We start from the raw sequence: 24,172 nt of genomic DNA, 5'->3' as shown, positions 1-24,172 counted from the left end.
AATTAAATCATTCAGAGTTCTAGCACCCAAAGAAATTTGCTTCAGGACTTTAGTGGAGGAACAGCTTTAGTGGATGAACAGTGGACAGTGAGATGGGCAGCATATAAACTTAATAAATAATAAATATGAAAGAAAAACTCTCTTGGGGTCTCTTCTTTCAAGAACAGGAATTGAGTTCAGAGCACTAAAAGTTGATTACATGCTACCTATACACAAGAATCTGATCTACTAATGCTCAGACCCAACTGGTGCTAGATAAGGTCAGTGGAATTCATGTGGGCTGGATTTGGGTCTCTTGTGGGAGCATAGTGATTCAAAACTGATGACATATTTGATCCCCACACTCAGGCTTAGCCTGCTCATCTCCTACACACAGGGCTACATCTCTCCGTAGGTGACTGTTATGAAGGGGAACATTACTTACCCCTATCCGTGTCATAAAGGAAGACAAAGCGATTCCATTTATAATGGCCCAGCAAACTTAGCAATGCTCCTTGTAAGGAAGGCCTCAGTTGCAGCACAAACTGGCTTTCACCCTCTGTGGGGAAACTGGGTGTGATGAGAGAGATGTGCAAGGCGCTGCAGAATGAGGTCAAGGTGTGTACTGATCTTTTATCGTACAGTCCAAAAATAGCAAAAACTCCTCGTGAGTACTGGGAGCAGACTGAAAGGAAACATAAAACATATAATTAAAACAACATAGCAACAATAGGCAACATCTACGGTTCCAATCTAAACTTTAAGGCTATGGATCCTATCTTGCTGACGATATCTAGATTTAGGTCTAGATCCGGACTATATGGAAAATGCTTCCTTCCTGTGCCTTAATCACATGGTAAAATGGAAAGTTGTAGCTTTCTTCACGAAGACACATTACCAATCAAAATAAATTCTTATTATATACTTTAACTAATTATTTGGTTTGCTTTCTGTGAATAATTACAGAACGTAGTCTTCGATTCGGGATAAACACTTCAGATGATAGCTGAAATTTATAATGCATTTTATGTCAAATTAATAGTAAAATTAAATTAGCCGTAAATTAGCTTTAGTGAAGAAATTCTATTTTTTACAATTAACTTGAACATCATAGCGCAATTTGCAAATCAGCCTATAATTACTGATGTTCTACAAGGAGATTTTAAAATATCTTTACTTGAAATATAGAAGAATATGAAAAGCAGAAGTCCAAAGAATCCAACAATTGAATAGACCTGATAATATAATCTACAGTTTCTTTATCAAGTTCTTGTTCATTCCATTCTTAAGAAGACCTGGTAAATTTAATTATTAACAAAACCAGCACTGATATTTTTCTTCACATTTCACATATTAAAGTAGCACCAACTGGAAAAAATGTTTAACAAGTTTTTCACAAATTCAGAAGATAAGGAATTCTAACATCTTCTGGAAGTTTAAAATCTGTTTTTAGTGCACCACGTGTTTAGGAATTTGGATAACCATAATAAAAACGAGCAGCAGATACATGAGTAGGTAAAGACAGGTAATAACCATGCTAACATAAATCCTGAAGTCACATTATCTCTTTTGGCACCTAGCAGGTCCTGCAAAATTGTTCTAATGACATCATCATTTGTATGTCAAAAAATATTGATAGATCCATGGCACCCTATAAAGTAAAATGGTGAATGGCTGAAACTCCATACAGGTAGTCCTCGACTTACAACAGTTCATTTAGTGACAGTTCAATGTTACAACGGCTCTGAAAAAAGTCACTTTTACAAAAAGTGAACCTTTACGACGTTGTAGCACCTCTCTGGTCACATGATCAAAATTCAGACCCTTGATAACTGATTCCATGTTTAGGATGGTTGCAGTGCCTTGGGGTCATGTGATCAGCCTTTGTGACCTTCTGACAAGCAAAGTCAATAGGCAATCCAGATTCACTTAACAACCATGTTACTAATTTAACAAATGCAACAATTAACTGGGGCAAGAAAAGTCGTAAAATGAGGCAAACTCATTTAACAAAAGTTTCACTTAGCAACATAAATTTTTGGGCTCAATTGTGGTCATAACTCGAGGACTACCTTACTATTTTACTTCGTCTGCTAGTGTCAAAAACAAACAGGCGAGCAGGTATTTCAAGAGGGTGCTAAAAGTAACTAGAAGGTTTGTGGAAGAAGAGAGAATGACTAGAAGATTCTTTCTGACTCCTACCCACCCTTGGGGGAAAAAAAACCCTGATAGATATTTTCTGCCATCATCTTTTTTTCTTTTCCATAACCAAAGTTACAGGGTTATAAAGAAAAAAAAATACCGCTGGTGGGATTCAGCCAGTTCGCACCTATTCAGGAGAACCGGTTATTAACTTTCTAAGCAGTTTGGAGAACCGATTGTTGGAAGAAATCTTATTCCCCCCCCCCCCCACTTTACAGGGCTAATCCTGTAAGGAAGGCAGGAAGGAAACATTTTGGTGGTGTTTCTAGCCTAATCTTTATTTCCCTGCTTACAGAAACTGCCTTTCTGGTTAACCCTTATTAAATTGTAACAGCTAAGGGGAAGCACCCATCGATGTGAGTAACATTGAGTTGGCCATGCCCACACGGTCACATGACCACCGAGCCATGCCTACCCATCGGTCATTAGAGCAGAGAACCGGTTGTTAAATTATTTGAATCCCACCACCGGAAAATACATTCTCTTTTCTACCACAATATGACAATTTAAATAGAACTACAAACACACACAGAAAGGTTCCTACCATGTAGAGATTTTTTTGAATTTGAACCCCATTATCTTTTTCATTGTGCTTTTATATGCAAATACACAGAACGAAAAGAGGAGAAAAAAAACCAAAACACAGTAACAAACAGGAAAAAAGCGAAATAAAAAACAGCACTGACAAGGATACATTTACACTTAAAAATCATTCAGCCCAATTTTCATACACATCATGAAATCTTGATTACACTGAGTAATCTGTTTTGATAAATTCGTAAATTCTACATTTCTGGATTATAATCCAAGGGTATTATATTGGTATTCATAACAATATTAATGCATTTATAGATATTAAATGATAAATGGGGCAGCAGTGGAGCAAATAAGTATCACTTAATCTATTTAACATTTCCAACATAGTGAAATTGACAGCCAACCTTTTTAAAACGTTCTCTGGTGAGTCCCCCTACCCCAAAAGTGCAAGAAAACCTTTTGTCCAATTAATTCCATCTTACTTAATATTCTTTCAGCTACTCAGCCATTGATTTATTAATGTAAGATATTTCATATCTTCCTTCAAGGGAGCTTGCAAATAATATCCATCCCTGTGATACTGGTGAATTATTTATTTAAAAAGGGTGGGGGGATACCACACCACATAAAAGGCCATTATTACAATCACCAAGATGATCACTACAGATTTAATTTTTCTAAATATGCATCCAGGATGCCAGTTAGTTTCCAAATATTTTAGAGATTTTCTGGCAACCTTCAGAAAGCCAGATTGTGCAGAATATGGTAATCGACTATACTTGTCTATACTCTACATGGCTGCTGTCAATATTTTTGAATCCACATTTAATCAGAAACCAATGATCAGGAAGGATAATGTTTAATAATCTTCTAGGCTTAGAACCGGGTTACTTACGGGACCGCCTACTGCCACCGTTTGCCTCCCACCGACCCGTGCGCTCTCACAGAGAGGTACTCCTTAGGGTGCCGTCAGCCAAGCAATGACGGCTGGCAGCCCCCAGGGGAAGGGCCTTCTCTGTGGGGGCTGCTACCCTATGGAACGAGCTTCCCCCTGGACTTCGCCAACTTCCGGACCTTCGGACCTTTCGCCGCGAGCTTAAGACCTATTTATTTATCTGTGCGGGACTGGCATAGAACTTTTAGTTGTTTTTAGGTTTAAAATTTTTAATTAGCTTTTTGGGATTTTAAATGTATTTTTAAATTTGGGCTAATTTAAATAAGTTTTTAAACTAGTGTTTTACTTTACTGTGTCTATTTGATTGTTATTTTTATCCTGCCTGTTCACCACCCTGAGTCCTTCGGGAGAAGGGCGGTATACAAATTAAAATATTATTATTATTATTCTAATCACACTAAGGCAAATTCTTTATTTTAGAGATCTATCTGGAGAGAACTAGACCTTCTAAGGCAAGGGTGTCAAACTCAAGGCCTACATCTCACATCCTGCCTGCGGGGCCGACCTAGAATCAGCGAAGGACCGGCCCGCAGTGCCTCTGCCAACAAAAATGGAGCTCGTGTGCCCCTTGCCAGTCCCTTTTTTGTTGGCAGAGAGTTGCAGGAGGCCATTGCAGCTGAAAACAGAGCTCGGGAGCCCATTTTTGCTGGCAGAGAGCTCCAGACATCACAGGCTCCCCCAACACAAGTGACATCAAATTGGCCCTGCCCACCCTGGCCCCGCCCACTTTGCCCCCCCCCAAGATCAAACGCAACCCTGATGCCACTTTCAATGAAATCGAGTTTGACACCCCTGTTCTAAGGTATCTTAACGAATTCCTGAGGCACAAATGACATAGAAGTATCAGTCTAAAACAAAGTCATAGTTTATCAAGCTACATGAAAAGAAAGAAGGATGGGTGTTAAAGAAAAAGGACTAGCGCTTAAAGAGTAAATGAATTTACCTTTGTCAATAAACGTTACAGCTCAGAATAAAATGATGTATAGACTGAGGTGCTCTCTGTATCTGAAATTTTTGTCAGACTGAGGAAGCATGCACCACATCCCAGTGCAAACTCCATATACCCTGTGGGGTAATGTTGCTGAACTTACAAAACAGGTAGTGCTAGCATGACAATACACATTTCATCATTGTTCTGCCCAATTAAATAGAAAATTTGGCAAGGCTTGAAAACATACAAAAATAAAACCAAAACATTTCATTTATTGCTATATATAAGAATCTATATGCATTAGGGTTCTTTCTGACACCTAGAAAACTTCATGCCACAAATGAAGGCAAGTTTAAGATTCATTTTGTGTATGTGTGTGTGTTCTCCATATCCACTGGCTTCTCAAAACAACAAAAGCTCTTGGAAAATGTTTCCCTCCTTATAACCTCTGAAAATAGATCAGTTAACTTCAGAATACGTTTACAGGTCGGTTATGGAAAAGTTGCTAATCTAACAGTGTTCTCTAAGGGGTTCCATTTCTAGACAGGCCCATTTCAGCAATCACCCAGTTTGTTTCCTAGTAAGTGAATATATTCATCATGACAGCCATTTGGAAAGAAAGCTAGCAATATGCTCCAAAAAATTTAAAATGTGCTCACATGTGAAAATGTTGTTTTCTCTGCGTTATATAATAAGTTCACAGAAAACAATTCAGATTTCTATTTTCATATAATGGTGACTGAACAAAGGTGAAGTCTCCTATATGGAGACTAGAAGATGGTGAAGTACAGTAATTCCTAGAACATATTAAATGATGTAGAAATATTAAGTATGTTTATAGGCTGCTTACAGAGATTTTGGTTTTTGTCTAAGGAATGATTTGTTTAATGTGCATGACAATGTTTTAACTAAAATCTTATGGCATTTCCGGATCCCTGCATAACTGGATAGCTGCGTTCCTATCTAACAGGCAACAAGTAGTCAATATAAGGAATGCCCTATCAAACCCTGCACCTGTTAACAGCAGTGTCCCCCAAGGCAGCATTTTAGGACCCACACTCTTTATACTTTGCATAAATGACCTTTGTGATCATATTATAAGCAACTGCGTTCTCTTCGCTGATGATGTAAAACTATTCAACACCACTGCAGCCCTACAAAGAGACCTTGACTATGTGACAGATTGGTCAAACAATTGGCAACTCCAAATCTCAACCAACAAATACTCTGTCTTACATATTGGCAAAAAAAAATATCAGAACAAATACAAGCTAGAAAGATACAACCTCATAGATCAGAGGTCTCCAACCTTGGCAACTTTAAGCCTGGAGGACTTCAACTCCCAGAATCCCCCAGCCAGCAAAGCTGGTTGGGGAATTCTGGGAGTTGAAGTCCTCCAGGCTTAAAGTTGCCAAGGTTGGAGACCCCTGTCGTAGATGACCCTCACTCTGTCAAGGACCTTGGAGTACTTATCTCAAATGATCTAAGTGCCAGAGCTCACAGTAACAATATTGCCAAAAAGGCATTAAGAGTTGTTAACCTAATCTTGAGAAGCTTCTTCTCTGGTAATATTGTACTGCAAACCAAGGCATACAAAACCTGACCAATTATTGAATACAGCTCATCTGCCTCGAACCTGCACTGTATATCGGACATTAATACAATTGAGCGACTCTAGAGATATTTCACAAGAAGAGTACTCCACTCCTCTGCTCACAACAGAATACCTTATGCCACCAGGCTTGAAATTTTGGGACAAAATTACACAACTTAGAACTATGCCGCTTTCAGTCTGACCTAAGCGTAGTACACAAAATTATCTGCTGCAACGTCCTGCCTGTCAATGACTACTTCAGCTTCAACCTCAATAACATACGAGCACACAATAGATACAAACTTAAGGTAAACCCCTCCAAACTCGATTGCAGAAAATACGACTTCAGCAACAGAGTTGTCAATGCCTGGAATGCACTACCTGATTCTGTGGTTACATCCCCAAACCCCCATAACTTTAACCTTAGACTGTCTACAGTTGACCTCACCCCATTCCTAAGAGATCTGTAAGGGGCGTGCATAAGCGCACCAACGTGCCTACCATCCCTGTCCTACTGTCCCCATTTATTCGTATCCATTTCTTGTATTCATAATCATGTTTATACTTATATCTGTTATCTTATACATGTTTGACAAAAAAATAAAATAAATAAATTAATGAAAAATGAAATGTTATCTATATTTAACTTAGCTCTATAGCTTTCAACAGGACTTCCTCTAAAATAGAATAAGATTGCAGCCTTAATTGTAAAGTAACACACTTATTTATTTATTTATTTATTTATTTATTAGATTTCTAGACCGCCCTTCTCCCGAAGGACTCAGGGCGGTGTACAGCCTTATTAAAACACATAGGTACACAATAAATTTAAAATACATTTAAAATGAAATATTTAACCGGCCAATTTAAAACTAAAAACGGTCAAACGACCGATATAAAACCCTAAACTATAAAATCATAAATAGATTAATACAATTTAAAATCAATTAAAACTAAGTTAAACTAAAATATCAAAATTAAAATAATATTTAGGCTAGTCCCGCCCGATTGAATAGCAGAGTCTTCAGTTCCCGCTTGAAGGTACTGCAGTGAACAGACATGCACAATAATTTCTGGTACTAGAACTATGTTTTGGACACAGAGAACTGCACAAAGTACTGGCCAGACTTTGTGAGGGGACAACTTGCAGATACTTGTACACATAGGCCATGCACAATAAATATATACACATCTCATACACATAAATACATGTCACACACATACATAACATTTTCACTTCTCCCTCCATTATATCCATTTTCTCTTGTTAATAACATTAATTTTAGGGATAGGTAACAAAAAGCTTAGCAGAATTTATTGGACCACAAGATCCGTTTATGGAAGTTAGGATTACTAGCATTGGAAGTGCCATATGCCCATCTCTGATAATTGATTGAAAACATCTTGATTTGACCAAGTTACTCTTTTCTACATTTATAAGATTATTGTTGAAAATATATGCCTTTAATTAAGATTACAGGAAACTAGAGATAGCTAGATTCTTACCAAAATTCTGTATAGCCTTCTTACATAGATTATTTAAGTTTTAAATAAAAAGCGCTTTGAAATAAAAACATGAAAAAAGTTGTCACTGTATTCAGATGCCCCTAATTCATGTAATATGTTTCTTTTGATAAAACTGGAATACAATTAGCATATTTCTACACACTATCATTTTCCACAAATTAATACAATAATCTCTTATAAAGCTTAATTGCTTTTTTGTTTTGAATAAAAGAAGAAAGGAGGGGGAAAATATAAGCTTCCCTATTTTTTTTTTAAAAAAGTAAGATTTTTTATGATCCAATTTTACGCCATAAGTATTCTTGTTTTTTTCTTTTTCTTTTTCTTGAAAAGGAAGAAAATAAGCTCATTTATAAAACTAGAACTTTCTCCCCCCAAGAAAGTATTTTTAATTTAAAATGGGAGGATACCCATAAACATGACAGTCTGTTCTAATGAAAACCATGTTTTAAACATAGTAGCTCCAAAGAGACTAATCATATATGCTTCTTCTACTTCAAACAAAACATTAATGTATTAATTTTCAACAAGAGAGGACATAATTATCTCAAGCAACATCTACAGATATTCATTACTATTGTCAGCACATCATCTAGTAAATCAAATGAAAATCATCCTTAAGAGTAGAAAAGGTGAGCACTTAATCAGAATGGAAAAGAAAAGAAAGAGAAAAAATTTCTATGTTATTATTAAAAATGGCCACGGAATGGATTTCTAACATCCTTTCTGGCATGGAGAAAATGGATAGACAGAAACTTTTCTCTTGATGTTTCAAACTCAGGGTCATCTCATGTAGCTAAATGATGAAAAATTCATGATAGATAAAAAAGTATTTCTTCACACATCGCTAAGGTATGCTGTGGAATTTACTACAGCAGGATGAATTCAGGGTCACTAATATGGATAACTTTAAAGAATTATAAAAATTCACCAAGGACACAACCATCAGGTAGTGGTGGATATATATGACTTTCACTATTGGGCAGGTTGTCTTTGAAGGCAATGTACCTTTGATGATGTCAGGGGAATCCCACAGGTGTTCCCCCAACCCCAAGACACAACTGGGGAAGCTGTCTTCCACATTTTGGATAGAGAGGAACACAACATCATCTATCTCCAGTCTATAATACAGTTCCAAGAAAGTTCCACACCGATCTGCACCACTAAGGTGACCCTGATGACACAGATAAACTTCCAGGTGGCCTTAACGACTTGCTAAAAGAATGCAAATGGCCAGCTGTTTGCAAGGAGTATAAATCCTTTCATTCCCCACCATCCAGTCAGAGCTGAAGAAGCTTTTTGGATGAGAAGCAGAACATCTTCAAAGAAAAACCAGAAAGTGCAGTGCAGTGCAGTGCAGTGCAGTGCAGTGCAGTGCAATAGCATAGCATAGCATAGCATAGCATAGCATAGCATAGCATAGTATAGAATTTTTTTATTGGCCAAGTGTGATTGAACACACAAGGAATTTGTTTTGATGCATATGCTCTCAGTGTACATAAAAGAAAAAAGTACATTCATCAAGAATTCTAAGGTACAACACTTAATGATAGTCATAAGGTACAAATAAGCAATCAAATCATATTAGGAACAGTCAAAATAAATCGTAAGGATACAAGCAACAAAGTTACAGTCATACAGTCATTAGTGGAAGGAGTTGGGTGATGGGAACAATGAGAAGATTAATAATAGTGCAGGTTTAGTGAATAGTTTGACAGTGTTGAGGGAATTATTTGTTTAGCAGAGTGATGGCATTCAAGAAAAAACTGTCCTTATGTCTAGTTGTTCTGGTGTGCAGTGCTCTATAGCATCATTTTGAGGGTAGGAGTTGAAACAGTTTATGTCCAGGATGTGAGGGGTCTGTAGATATTTTATTTATTTATTTATTTATTTATTTTGTCACAACAATATATGTAGGTATCATACAAAAAGATTATATAGCATATAAACACATATATGAGTAAATATAAGGAGGTATAAGCATATATATATATATATAGGAAGAAGAAAAGAAAAACAATAGGACAGGAACAGTAGGCATGTTTGTGCGCTTATGCCCGCCCCTTATGGTCCTCTTAGGAATGGGGTGAGGTCAATAGTAGAAAGTTTTTGGTTAAAGCTTTTAGGATTATGAGAAGAGACCACAGAGTCGGGTAAAGTATTCCAAGCACTGATGATTCTGTTACAGAAGTCATATTTTCTGCAATCTAGATTAAAGCGGTTGACATTTAGTTTAAATCTATTAGTTGCTCTATTTATTTATTTATTTATTTTGTCACAACATCAAAGAAAAAGCCCTCTTTTGACTTGTACAGTATACAGGTCCTCAATGGAAGGCAGGTTGGTAGCTATTGTTTCCAATTGCCTCTTGGAAATAAATAAAAAAAAGGAGCTTTGAGACAACTATGATCTGGATGACTGAGACTCTCCATAGGCATGTCAGGGGAAAACAAGCAGAAGTACTATAGTGCTCATATCCCCACTATGGACATGCTTGACAAGTTGATCTATAGTAGGCACAAGAATATTAACTTCCTACCGGATACCATTGGAAGACCATGTCAGAGTCAGATGATATATCTAGACACACAACTAGACACAAGAACAGTTTTTTCCTGAACATTATCTCTTTGCTAAAGAAATAATTCCCTCAACACTGTCAAACTAGTTACTAAATCTGCATTACTATTATTCTTCTCATCATTCCACTTAAGGAAGGAGATGTGTGATAGGTATGACTGTAACCTTGTTGCTGGTATCCTTAAGATTTATATTGACTGTTTCCCTATGACTATCATAAAGTGTTGTACCTTGTGATTCTTGATGAATGTATCTTTTCTTTATGTATTTTGAGAGCATATTCACCAAGACAAACTCCTTGTGTGTCCAATCATACTTGGCCAATAAAGAATTCTGTTCTGTTCTGTTCTGTTCTGTTCTGTTCTGTTCTGTTCTGTTCTGTTCTATTCTATTCTATTCTATTCTATTCTATTCTATTCTATTCTATTCTATTCTATATAGTCAAAATAACACTCTTTCCAGAAAGTCAAGGCCGAATTGCCCTGCAGCTGTGCTGAGAAGACTGGAGAGGTATCTTCTATTCCAGAGGGTACCTGATTGGTGCATGTGATGGACATGTGGGTCATGGGCAAGGACTTGAACTTTCTTTTTGGTGAGAAAAACCAGAAACTCTCAGATTTGGGTTTTCCCAGATGTGCCAATATGACATCTCTAATAAAAATTAGCTTTGAGGAAATTCAAGTCTCAGAGTTTGATTTCATTGGGGGTTAAACTTGGAACCCTGACACTTGACTTTCAGATCGTTTCCAGAAAGCTGTGGTATATTTTGAAAACTGCACCCGGAAAACATCTAAAAAATAAAAGCAAATCTTGTAGCATGATCTTATTTTTTTGACAGAGAGACAAAGAATTTGCTGACAAAAAGGACCATATAATTTCTGATTTCGTTGGCTGTCTGGTATGGGTGTTCTTACATCTTGAGATTAAAAAGTGTCGTCGCCAAGATCATATGGAACAGTTAGCTGCCTGGACGATTTTTGTAGAACTGGTAGCCTGAATCATGAAATTCTCACTTTGTCCATCTTTGTGAAATAATTTCCATTCTAGGGACACTTTGCCTATCATCCCCATCTGCTGCTTTTTAATCTTTCTCTCTCACACCTCCTGTCTTACTCTTTGTAAAAAGTTATTCAAAATGATCTATGCTTCATCCTGAAAAATCCTTTTTTTAATCTCAATTCAGCTACCAACATATTTAGGCACACAACTCACTTTCTTATCCTTAGTCTCTCTTCTGCAGTGCTAGGATAACAAAAGGCTGGCATATAAGGTAAGAGATACAGAAAAATGTGTTTGAATAACTATGCATTGTTTGAAGCTACTGCAAAACCCAGTGATTTTAAACTACTTTCAGCTTATGGAGGAGTAAACAAATAAAATAAAAAATTAAAGAACACTAAAATCCCAACTTTCTTTGGGTGCTTTGCAGTATAGAAATGTAGAACAATAGCAGAAAAGCTTGTCTACCTAAAAAAATACAAATCCATACAAACTTCACAAACATCATGCAGGGACTCATTACTCATCTGAGATAAAATAAAAAACAGTCACTATTAGAATTTAAAACATGGGAAGTGAAGCAATGAATCACAGGATCAACTCCTGTGTAGAAGGGGTTGGATTTGATAACCTCTTAGGTCCTTTCCAAAGAGTTGAAAAGGACCTAAGATCCAACTCCAACCCCTTCCATACAGCAGGATTCGCTCCACCATCCCTGATAGATGACTAATCACTCTATCTGGTTCCCTATTTAAACGATTGACAAATCTTACTGTCATTTTTTTTTCTTGGTGTCCAATCTGTATCCTGAGCAAGTTTGATATAGTGGTTAAGACATCAGCTAGAAACAGGGAGACTGTGACTTCTAGTTCTTCTTTAAGCATGAAGCCAGCTTGGTGACCTTGGGCCAGTCACTTTCTCTCAGCCTTAGAAAGAAGCAATGGCAAACCATCCATGGTAACAGTTTTATCCAGTCATTTATTGCGATGTTGCTGTTGTTAGTTGTGAAGTCGTGTCTGACCCATCACGACTCCATGGACAACATTCCTCCAGGCCTTCCTGTCCTCTACCATCCCCATGCAGACCACTTAAGCTCATGCCTACTGCTTCAGTGACTCCATCCAGCCACCTCATTCTCTGTCGTCCCTTTCTTCTTTTGCCCTCAATCTTTCCCAGCATTTGGCTCTTCTCCAGTGGCTCTTCTTCCTTCTCATTAGGTGGCCAAAGTATTTGAGTTTCATCTTCAGGATCTGTCCTTCTAAAGAGCAGTCAGGGTTGATCTTCTCTAGGACTGACTGGTTTGATCACCTTACAGTCCAAGGGACTCGCAGGAGTGTTCTCCAGCACCATAATTCAAAGGCCTCAATTCTTTGGCGCTCGGCCTTTCTTATGGTCCAACCTTCACAGCCATACATTGCAACTGGGAAAACCATGGCCTTGACTATATGCACTTTTGTTGGCAGGGTGATGTCTCTGCTTTTTAGTATGCTGTCTATTATTATTGAGATGGGAAGTTATAAAAATCAAATAAATGAATCGATAAATACTACTTCTGCAAAACCTTGCCAAGAGACTGCAGGGATTGGTCGAAGCAGTCTTCAAGAATTGGATTCGATTAAATGGAAGGAAAAAATTTGTATCCACTTTCTTGAAATTTCATCCCATCATTCTAGTCTTAACTTAATGCAATCTATGAAACCTTCTACCACATGACAGCCTTCAGTTATCTGATGGCAACCATCATATTCCCTCTCAACCTTCACTTCTGCAAGTGTTAAACCCTAAGTGTTAAACCATTCCTCTTAGTTTCCAGTCCTTTTATCATCTTGAAGGCCTTGTTCTAGACTTTCTGAGTCATGATTCAGGACTTAAGAGGTTGAGGAAGAGGCTTCAGAAGAACCTATAGAATGCCAAAGCCAGGAATCATCTGATAAAGCATAGCAGCAGCTGGAGCAGTCAGATGATTTTGATGATATTAGGCCTCCCAGCACCTACATCAAATGAGTGTACTGAAGAGCAGAGGAATGTCATTATATTAGGCTTCTTGCCAGGCAACGAAGTAAATCTCTTGATTGATGACAGTTAGCTGTAACTTAATTTAAGAAGCAGCTCTGACCTATGTTCCCTTTGCTTGAAGCAATGTCTGATCTCCAGATCCTTTGGGATATCCCTGTTTGCATAAAAAACATTGAACCTCTGATCTTTGGAATGACTGACAATCCTGACCCAACTCTCAGACCTTTGGAAGGATTTTGGACTATTCTTCTGCATGCTCTTATTTGATAGCAGTCATTCAGGCAATCATTTGAGACTCTGTTTTGATTTGCATGCTAACGTAAGTAAACTGAAAAATACCATAGCAACTGTGTGTGAGCAGGACACAGTCCAGTTATCAATGTCCTTTTTAACCTGGGGTATACAGAACCGAATTTCCTTTGGCCATGCTTTCTGGTGATATTGATGACAGATTAGTAGTATCTTTAGTACCATAGATTGGCTATTGCGAAGTTTCCAATTTGTTCGATCAGTGTGCACAGAATTTTGAGATATTGGATGCTAAGAATGTATGGAAAGGAGTATGATAGTGCAGCTCCAGGATACAACAGGCAGCTTGTTCCGAAAATAAAATCTGCACATCCTGTCCATTCATAGAGAGAAGGCCTACTGAAAATGCCTTCTCCATGAGATGCTAATGAGGTAGGAGTGATGATGAAAGCCTTCTCTGTAACTTCATGTAATATTATCTCCCTACCACTCACTCTGAAATATCTGTAGATCTCATCTTGTTGCAATACTATAAACAAGTTAAAACTGTTTATTCAAAGGTTCTTTTGATCCCAGCTGACCGATATTTGCTATAATTTTTATATTGATTTTTATTATGATTTCCTTTAAGATTTCAAAAGCTTTGTTGAATTTTTATTACTTTCAATCTCTTTCTACAGTTTTGAGTCTCTCTTCATTTTCTTATATTTTAAAGTATTCCAGATGTTGTTATTTGAAAATATCTAATTTTGTGTTTTCTTTTTACAGTACCGTTGAAAACTTGTCTTTTAATTAGTGTTTTATCCCATTATCACTCTGTCTTATTGTGATTTTCAGCTAAATTAAGTTGTTCCAACAGTTAGTTTCAATTTCATTGTTTTGGCTTTATTTTTATTATATTAATTTCTTGTATAATTTTCCTAGAGCAAGTTTTCCTAGAGCAAAAAGCAAGAGTTCCAGAATTCTCCACACATACAGACTCTATTTTATTGTGAGTCATCACAACAAAAGAAATCAGGAAAACTGTATGGCAGGAGGTGAGAGGGCAATACCTGAAACCATGTCTTTTTTTCCCCATCCTGTTTTCAACATCCTGTACTTTCAAGTTATCAGAATTTTCCTTTCTCCCTCTTTCATCTTAGTAATGGTGCCATCTTCTATTTCTTGCCATTAATGCCTTGATTCTAAAGATTGTCTATACCAGTAAAATTTTGCTCACAATGGCACATTTTTTCCTACTGTTCCATGGACAATGTCACTGAAGATTAAAACAAATATACACTCCAATGTGAATTTAGTTTTCCCCGATTATTATTCGTCTCATACTACAGAAAGTTTAAAAAAAATCAGGCAGAGATTATCTGCACTAAACCCTTCCATCGAACAAATGACTTAGAAAGCACATTTCGGACTCAGAATCCCAATTCTGTAACTAATTAACTGTCCTTTCATTCACATTGAAAACGTTATGGGTTAAATATATTTGGGATATTTTCATGAATAAAACGAGGAATAAAAAATGTATGTAAAAATAAACCCATGATTCTAAGACACTGCATGGTCTTAGAGAGAACAAGGTTATTAAATGAAAGTTTGTAGTATACTGAATTTGACAAAAGCAATAAAAGTACAATTCCTGCACTGTTGTACTCTACTACAGTCAGTGGTGATTCAAATAATTTAACAACCGGTTCTCTGCCCTAATGATTTCTTCCAACAACCAGTTCATCAAACTGCTCAGAAAATTAACAACCGGTTCTCCCGAAGTGGTGCAAACTGGCTGAATCCCACCACTGACTACAAGGCTTCCTAGTTCCCCATTCATATTTGGGTTCTCCCCCCCCCCCCACATTATTCTTAGGAAATGTCTATGAAGATTCTTAGTCATCCAGGTCATGGTTGTCCCAAAGGTGCTTTTTCAAAAGGCAACTGGACTTTCTGGTTTTTCTTTGAAGACGTTTCGCTTCTTATCCAAGAAGCTTCAGAACTGAAGACGCAAAATATCTTCAAGGGGAAAAAAAAATCCAGTTGCCCTTTGAGAAAGCACCTTTGGAACATCCTTAGGAAACAAGTGCGTTTTGTAAGAATTCTTTAGCATACTCTTAAGCAATGCTGGAGAGATAAAAATGTGTTCCATACCAACTTGCTACGGCAGAAAAATTGAAAACAGACCCAACAGCCCAAAAAGAATCTCTTTCCAAAAGTTGAATTGAAGTAAGACAGACATAAGGTTTTCTTTTTTAAAAAAAAAATATCCCTATTTGTTGCTGCTTTACTTTATTTCAGAATTAATGGATTTTCATGGCAGCCATTTCCTCCCATAAGGGTGTCTTGGAGAAGTAGAATCAAGGCAGTAGCAATGCCATTAGAACATTATTTTAAAATTAGAACAGTACATGTCAAGATATTCGCTGGTAAAACAACTTTTTGCCAGTTAACCCCCGGGCTAAGTTCAGGTAGTAATCCCTCTGGGATCAAGAAACCTCTCAGATCACCTCTGCTTTTTTTGTAATTGTAAATCTGGTCGAATTCCTGTGACACATATTGAGAGCCTCAAATGCAATCTGACAGCTGCTTGAGGTGGAACTTCCCTTGCACTGAGGCAGCTCCTATAAAAATTTTTTTGGCAACAATTGAAAATTCACCTTTCCCCCTATGCTTTCTAGGGGTGAAAGTGTGAAAAAAGAAAGTATATCTACGCAATACTGATTGTGTTGGGATATAAAATTAAATAAATAAATGAATTTTATTTTTAAAAGGATATTGAAAGAGAAATAGAAACATCTCAGTCAGTGGTGTAATTCAATTTTTTTTACTACCGGTTCTATGGGCGCGGTTTAGTGGGCGTGGTGTGGTGTGGCTTGGTGGGTGTGGTTTGGTGGCCGTGGCAGGGGAAGGATACTGCAAAATCTCCATTCCCACCCCACTCCAGGGAAAGGATACTGCAAAATCCCCATTCCCTCCCCACTCCTGGGGGAAGGATATTGCAAAATCTCCATTTCAGCTGGTTCTCTGAACTACTCAAAATTTCCGCTACCAGAACCTTTCAGAACCTGCTGAATAGCACCCCTGACTTCAGTAACTTAATAAAGAGTTTCGGACAGCTGTTAGAAGAGGCAAGAAGTAGTATTACAACATTGCTGGGAGAAAGTGGCAAAAAGAAGACAAGCAACGGGGAGAAAGCAGATCTACTTAACTCATATTTTGCATCTGTCTTTACACAAAAGGAAAAAACAATCCAACCTATCGAAAACAGCACCACAAAAAACAGATTAGGAACACAAGTTAAAATAGGGAAGAAAATGGTAAGTGAACACCTGTTTACCCTAGTCGAGTTTAAATCACCAGGACCGGATGGATTATACCCCAAGGTTCTAAAGGAACTGGCAGACGAGATCTCAGAACTACTGAACTATATCTTTCAAAGATCCTGGAGCACAGGGGAGCTGCCAGAGGACTGGAAAAGAGCTGATGTAGTTCCCATCTTCAAAAAAGGAAAAAAAACAGATCCAGGAAACTACAGACCTATCAGCCTGACCACAATACCGGGGAAGATTCTGGAAAAGATAATCAAGCAACGAATCACCGAACACCTAGAAGCAAACAAAATAATAACCAAAAGCCAACATGGGTTTGTCAAAAACAGATCATGCCAGACTAATCTTATTGCATTCTTAGACAAAGTGACAAAATTAGTAGACCAGAGGGATGCTGTCGATATAATTTACTTGGACTTCAATAAAGCATTTGATAAAGTAGACCGTAACCTACTACTTGATAAAGTAGAAAAATGTGGGTTAGACAGCACCACCATCAGATGGATTCGTAACTGGCTGACCAACCGCACTCAACGTGTAGACCTCAACGGAACTACATCCACATGGAGGGAAGTATGCAGTGGAGTACCCCAAGGCTCTGTTTTAGGCCCAGTACTCTTCAAAATCTTCATCAATGACTTGGACGAGGGGATAGATGGGGAACTCATCAAATTTGCAGATGACACCAAGCTGGCAGGAATAGCCAACACTCCAGAAGATAGGCTCAAGTTACAGAAGGATCTTGACAGACTTGTACATTGGGCACTATCTAACAAAATGAAATTCAACAGTGAAAAAAGTAAGGTTCTACATTTAGGCAAAAAAACCAAAATGCACAGGTACTGTATATGTGGTACCTTGCTCAATAGTAGTAACTGTGAGAGGGATCTTGGAATCCTAGTGGAAAATCATTTAGATATGAGCCAGCAGTGTTGATCTGTCCCCCTCCACAGTCCTGGAGACATGAGCGATGACTTAATTAGCCGGCAACTATCAGCTCTGGCAGCAAACTAGCGAGTGTCTGCCAAGTGTCTTTGTTATCTCTCTTGATGCCAATGACTCAGCCAGGAAACCAGGAACAAACAGGACTTCAGCTCTAATTCTCCCTCTAAGCGGTTGATTTGCTTGCCACGGAGTGGTATAGCAGCCCTTGCTGCTCATATATCCTGTGGGGTGTGGCTCCATGACTCAGCACTTCCTAGGCCTGCCCACCCGTTTCTGTTGTTCCTGCCTCTCCTGCCTACAAACCCTAGGTCCAGCCAGGCCTGATTGCCATCAGCTGAGTCTGGAGGCGTGGCCTGGGGGGGGAGTCAGGGGATGGAGGCCTCGTTATCTCATCCACCTGGCCTGCCTCTGGCTCCTGGAGCTGAGCCAGGGAAGCCAGTGCTCCAGAGGTAAGTCCTGATGGCCCTTCCCCCTCACTTTCCGAGTCACTTTCTGGCAGGGGGCCCAGCTCGGGGAGCGCAGACACAACAAGTGTGCAGCAGCTGCTAAAAAAGCCCACACAGTTCTGGGCTGCATAAACAGAGGGATAGAATCAAGATCACGTGAAGTGTTAGTGCCACCTTATAATGCCTTGGTAAGGCCACACTTGGAATATTGCATTCAGTTTTGGTTACCGCGATGTAAAAAATATGCTGAGACTCTAGAAAGAGTGCAGAGAAGAGCAACGAAGATGATTAGAGGACTAGAGGCTAAAACATATGAAGAACGGTTGCAGGAACTGGGTATGTCTAGTTTAATAAAAAAAAAGGACTAGGGGAGACATGATAACAGTGTTCCAATATCTCAGGGGTTGCCACAAAGAAGAGGGAGTCGGGCTGTTCTCCAAAGCACCTGAGGGTAGAACAAGAAGCAATGGGTGGAAACTGATCAAGGAAAGAAGCAAGTTAGAACTAAGGAGAAATTTCCTGACAGTTAGAACAATTAATAAGTGGAACGACTTGCCTGTAGAAGTTGTGAATGCTCCAACACTGGAAATTTTTAAGAAAATGTTGGATAACCATCTGTCTGAGATGGTGTAGGGTTTCCTGCCTGGGCAGGGGGTTGGACTAGAAGGCCTCCAATGTCCCTTCCAACTCTGTTGTTATTATTATAACATCTGAGACACACATTCATTGAGTGAGCCATCGTGAACTGGCTGATATGCAGAACTGTGAAGAAATTGCAGCTGAATGCAGGATCTGGGATGATGAAATCGCTCCAGAAGAAGGATGGATCATTGAAATCTCTATATTCTGAACTGCTGCTCCTCAGGAGTAGACTGCAGAAACCGCCATTCTGTGGCCAATTTATGAGCTGAGTGATTGAGAGTTGTGATTCCACCAATCTCACCTCTGCAAAGCAACCTTCAATGGAGATTAAGCTTGATGAGCCTCATTTCTTAATCCCTTTTCAGAATTCTTTTATTTATAATAGCTGGACGCCCATTATGAAACTTCACTATGAAACTATGTGATTGGCCATGATAAATTGACACTTAAAGCCTGAAACTTAATGTAGAATGTGTAACTCCGTAGCATCAGAGCATGTTAATATAAGGCAGTTGGAACAGAGGGGGAGGGGGAGTAGAATGTCCCAGCCCTTAGGCCAGATGAGTCACGTGCTGGCAACGCCCACGCCTGGTTTCGCGAAGGGGTAGCATCAGAGCATGTTTCTATAAGGCAACTGCAGTTGGAACAGAGTTCCTTTTGGGTGGTGGTGTAGAATGTCTAACTCCTTAGCATCAGAGCGTGTGAATATAATACTGTATATGATCTGATGATTATTTCAAAAAATCCTTTCTTAGCAAGTACCTAGAAGCCAAGAGGAACATTCATGCAAAATTTCAAGTTTGTAGGCTTTACTGTTCTGGAGATTTCGTGATGAGTGAGTGGTATTTCGCTTTTATATATATAGATTGTATTGGTGACATTACTTGGGAAATAATTAGGAAACTTTGAAGGCAAAAGGAGAAGGGACAGCAGAGAATGAGATACTTAGATAGCATCATTGATGCTACAAACATGAAGATGGACAAACTCAGGGAAACAGGAGGATAGGAGACCCTGGTGTGCTGTGGTCTATGGGGGTCGCAAAGAGTTGTACACAGTTTAGAAACTGAACAACATTGGTGACATGAAGACCTTTCTTGTATTTATCAGTTGACTCCTTTCTACTTTATATGAAGACAATGCAAATTTAATTTTAAAGAAAGTTTTGAAATATATGGAGTTTGGATTATACAGCAAAATAATGCTTAGAATACGGATTTCAGAAAGTTGACAATGGATTAAGGATGATCCAGATTGGTTTGAAATGATAGCTTTGATCTAATTAGAAGAAATTTTCTCATGAGAAAAATGGAATTTTTTTGGGGAATTCTGTGGTAAGGAGACCATGAAGGCTGGACGCTAGAGAGTGTTACAGGATAAAGGAAAGAATGAAGCAGAATTCTATTACAGAAGCCACTGTGCATTTTTTTACCAATATCTTTGAAAAAATTGACAAACTTCTTGAGCGTGTTGTAATGGAGTTACAGAATAAGAATAAGCTGCAATGGATATTTTTGAAATTAGCTGTAATAAATAATGTTATGGAGCAGCAAAGCTTGCTGAGGAAGTCTGGGAGTTGAAGTCCACATCTTAAAGTTGTCAAAGTTGGAGACCCCTCCTATGGAGAAATATATAGGCATATAAATGGAATTGATGGATGATTTGTTCCCTAAAGGTGATGCACCACTACTGAACCAGGAAGTGACTTTGGATTAAAAAAAATTCTGGATATATGAAAGATTTTTGTTAAGGTCTTGAATAATTCCTCTGGAGGGGACAAACAAAAGGACAAATGTTATTTATTTGACATACAAAGAAATATGTTAAAGTTTTGAAAGATGAAAATTCATCTCAAAAACAGATGAACAGAAAAACTAGCTCTAGGGCTCTTTCTGAAGGGATTAATAAGTGTGACTCTTCAAAATTTATGGAAAATTTATAAAGTCAGTTTGTTCAATCAGGGCTAAAAGAGGAAAATAGTTATATCTGGTTTCCATTAATGGAGTTTTGCTGACAAGGAATGATTGACAAAGCTTATGAATTTTGGTTTTCTGGTTTTTTATTTAAGAGATGAATTATGGAGAGAAGAAAGATTGTTATATTTAGAAATGGTGACAAGCTACTGTGTTTCTCTGAAAATAAGACCCTGTCTTATATTTTTTTGAACCCTGAAATAAGCGCTTGGCCTTATTGCCATGTGCTCAAAAGCCCAATTGGGACTATTATCAGGGGATGTCTTATTTTGGAGGAAACAGGGTATTAAAATTTTTTTTACTTGCTGAGAAGATTCATTCTTTCTTTCTTTCTTTCTTTCTTTCTTTCTTTCTTTCTTTCTTTCTTCTTTCCCTTATCTTTTTGTATTTTTCTGCTTCTCTCTTTCATAGTTTGTATTTGCTTTTATTTTTCATTTATAATTCTTAATAAAATTATTTTCATGATATTACAACATCTGTAAAAGCACTGATGGAAACAGACATGAAAAATGAAGGAAAGTCTTTCAAACTCAGGCAGAAAGAAATCAATTAAAAGGAGATCAAATTAAGATGGAAGGAGTATACTGAAATACTGTACAGTAGGGATATTAACATCCAAGATACCTAAGAAGATATTCCCATCTACAAGTACTTGTAGCATTAGAAAATGAAATTAAATTAGCACTCCAAACATTACCAAGTTGGAAGGTTGCAGAAACTGATATAATGTCCACTGAAATATGGCAAGCAACCATACAAGAATCAGTCAAAGTTCTAAACAAGCTCTGTCAGAAAAATTGGGGAACAATATAGTCTATGAGATATTAGATGAGATTAACCTGCATTCTAATATCCCAAAAAGGAAATTTAACAGAGAGTGCAACTATCATACAATATCATTTATTTCACATCCTAGCAAAACAATGTTTACAGTCATCCAATAAAGAACAGGGCCCTAAATGGAAAAAAAGACACACCATATATTCAAGTTGGCTTTTGAAAAAGTTAAAGAACACAAGACAGCATTAAGTGTTTTGTTTTTTTTTAATCAGGGCAACCTGGGTTATCCAAATATGGAACGGAGCATACTGCTTCCACTTTCCCCTTTCAGGAGCCTTCACAGGCAGTCGCTTTTGCGACAAACTGTTTTTGTGTTGAATTTATATTTACCTACAAAGAAATAAAGGGAGAGATAGTATAGATCTATTTCAAGCTATTTAGCTCTAATCAACTAGCCATTCCCTTCTGGGATTCGAACCTGGGCTACTTACATATTAGATAGATGCATTAACCTAATACCTCTCTAGTAGTCTCCCTTTATTTCTTTGTCAAAGACATTATTGCTGATGCAAAATGGATTATTGTGAAAGCTCAAGAATAGAGAAAATAAGTTGGTATGTGTTTCATTGATTATGGAAAGACCTTTGATTGTTGACCATATCAAGCTGTGGAACATGCACAGAAAAATAGGAATCCAAATACATCTCTTTTTTTTTTTAATTCAAAAATGTTTTACAGAAATTGTCCCCCTTTCCCCCTCCCTCCCCTCCTTCACAACCCCCCCGACTTCCCAGAACGAGCACAAGGTATAGTTAAAAATAAAACAAACATATGCTAAAAAATTTTCGTCCCAACTTAATTATACCCCTACAATCATCAATTCCTAACTTCCCCCGAAAACAATCAAAATAATACATCATAATAATTCAAAAACAGTCTGATAACTCTTAGTCTGATATCTACTTTGAATATAGTCAATCCATTTTTTCCATTCCTTTAAGTATCTTTCTTGCGTATTGTCTTTCAAAAAGGCTGATATCTTCGCCATCTCAGCCAAATTGGCAACTTTCAATATCCATTCTTCTATTGTAGGTACTTCTTTTTTCTTCCAGTATTGTCCTATTAGTAATCTTGCTGCTGTTATTAGATTTAAAATCAATTTAGTCTCAATTACTGTACAGTCCGTAATAATTCCCAACAGAAAAAATTGCGGCAGGAACTTTATCTTCTTTTTCAAAACATTTTGTAAAATCCACCAAATTTTTATCCAAAAGGCCTTTATATCCTTACAAGTCCACCAAATGTGAAAATATGTAGCGTCATCACAATTACATCTCCAACATTTTGCTTGCATATCTGGATACATACATGATAATTTCTTAGGATCTAAATGCCATCTATAAAACATTTTATAAAAATTTTCCCTCAGATTCTGTGCCTGCGTGAATTTAACATTTCTAACCCAATTTTTTTCCCAAGTTTCCAATAATATTGGCTCCTGAAAATTTTGTGCCCACTTTATCATACAGTCCTTTACCAAGTCCCTTTCAGAATCTATTTCAAGTAACACATTATACAATCTCTTTATATGCTCCTGAGACTGATTTCTAATTTGCTTTACCAAATTTCCCTCGTTCTGCTCTATACCAGTTTTCTGATCTTCCTTCCATCTAGCACGTAATTGCTCATATTGAAACCAAGTATAATTTTTCCCTTCTTCTTTTAGTACGTGCAGAGATTTTAATTGCAAATTACCTCTTTCAGTATACAAAAGATCTTTATATGTAATGATTTCCTGATACTGTTCTATATTTATATTCTCTATTGTATGTCTAGGACTTGCCCATATAGGAACTTAGCTTCTTAGTTACACAGCCTGTTTACAATTCCATTCTTCACTTTCACTTCCTTTCAGGCGCCATCTTAAACAGTCAGTTAAAACAAAGAAAAAAAAGTTTCTCTTTTTAAAAGGGTAGAAGTCAGAAAATCAAAAATACTTGCAATCCAGTAGTTGTTCACTCGTGCTTATTCCGTCTGCTTATAAAAATCCATAAAGATAAGACAATTAGCAGAAATGGACACTTTCTTCTTTTCCTGCTTTTGCAGGAGAGCACTGAAGGTCGGAGCTTGTGGCAAGGTGATTTATGGGACTCGACCCTCAGGGCTCTGTTTAATAAAAAACAAAGCCCCTGGGGAGGTCTACCACTCCCCCACAGCTCTTATCTTTCCCTTTCATCCAGGGAGAGAGATTAAAGCCGGCTTTTTCCTGGCTTTTACGATGTTCAGTATGGAGCCCCTTAATTAGGAACTCAGCGAAGAAGGTGGCGCCACCGGAAGCCTAAAGACATCTCATTGTTGTCACGAGAAACATACGTTGTATAGAAGTCAAGAATCAAAAATACAGACAGAATATGGAGAAACAGACTGGATCCAAACTGGCACAGGAGTGTGACAAGGCTGTGTAGACTATCCCCTTATTTATTCAACCAATATCTTAGCATAT

General features: G+C 37.7%; 1 protein-coding gene across 3 annotated transcripts in view; it reads right to left on the bottom strand.

Annotated features, from left to right (window-relative positions):
* Nucleotides 1–24,172, bottom strand: part of GRIA4 (glutamate ionotropic receptor AMPA type subunit 4) — a 324,862-nt gene that overhangs the window by 192,831 nt on the left and 107,859 nt on the right. For all 3 annotated transcript variants that reach the window (XM_058185710.1, XM_058185708.1, XM_058185709.1), the window contains exon 3: nt 425–664. In XM_058185710.1, coding sequence (XP_058041693.1) covers nt 425–664 — 240 coding nt within the window. The remainder of the gene's footprint in view (nt 1–424; nt 665–24,172) is intronic.

This window comes from Ahaetulla prasina, chromosome 5 (assembly GCF_028640845.1).
Source record: "Ahaetulla prasina isolate Xishuangbanna chromosome 5, ASM2864084v1, whole genome shotgun sequence".
In the NCBI taxonomy this organism is placed as follows: Eukaryota; Metazoa; Chordata; class Lepidosauria; order Squamata; family Colubridae; genus Ahaetulla; species Ahaetulla prasina.
Note: the sequence above shows the minus strand (reverse complement) of the source record. Positions and strands in the feature narration are given on the sequence as shown.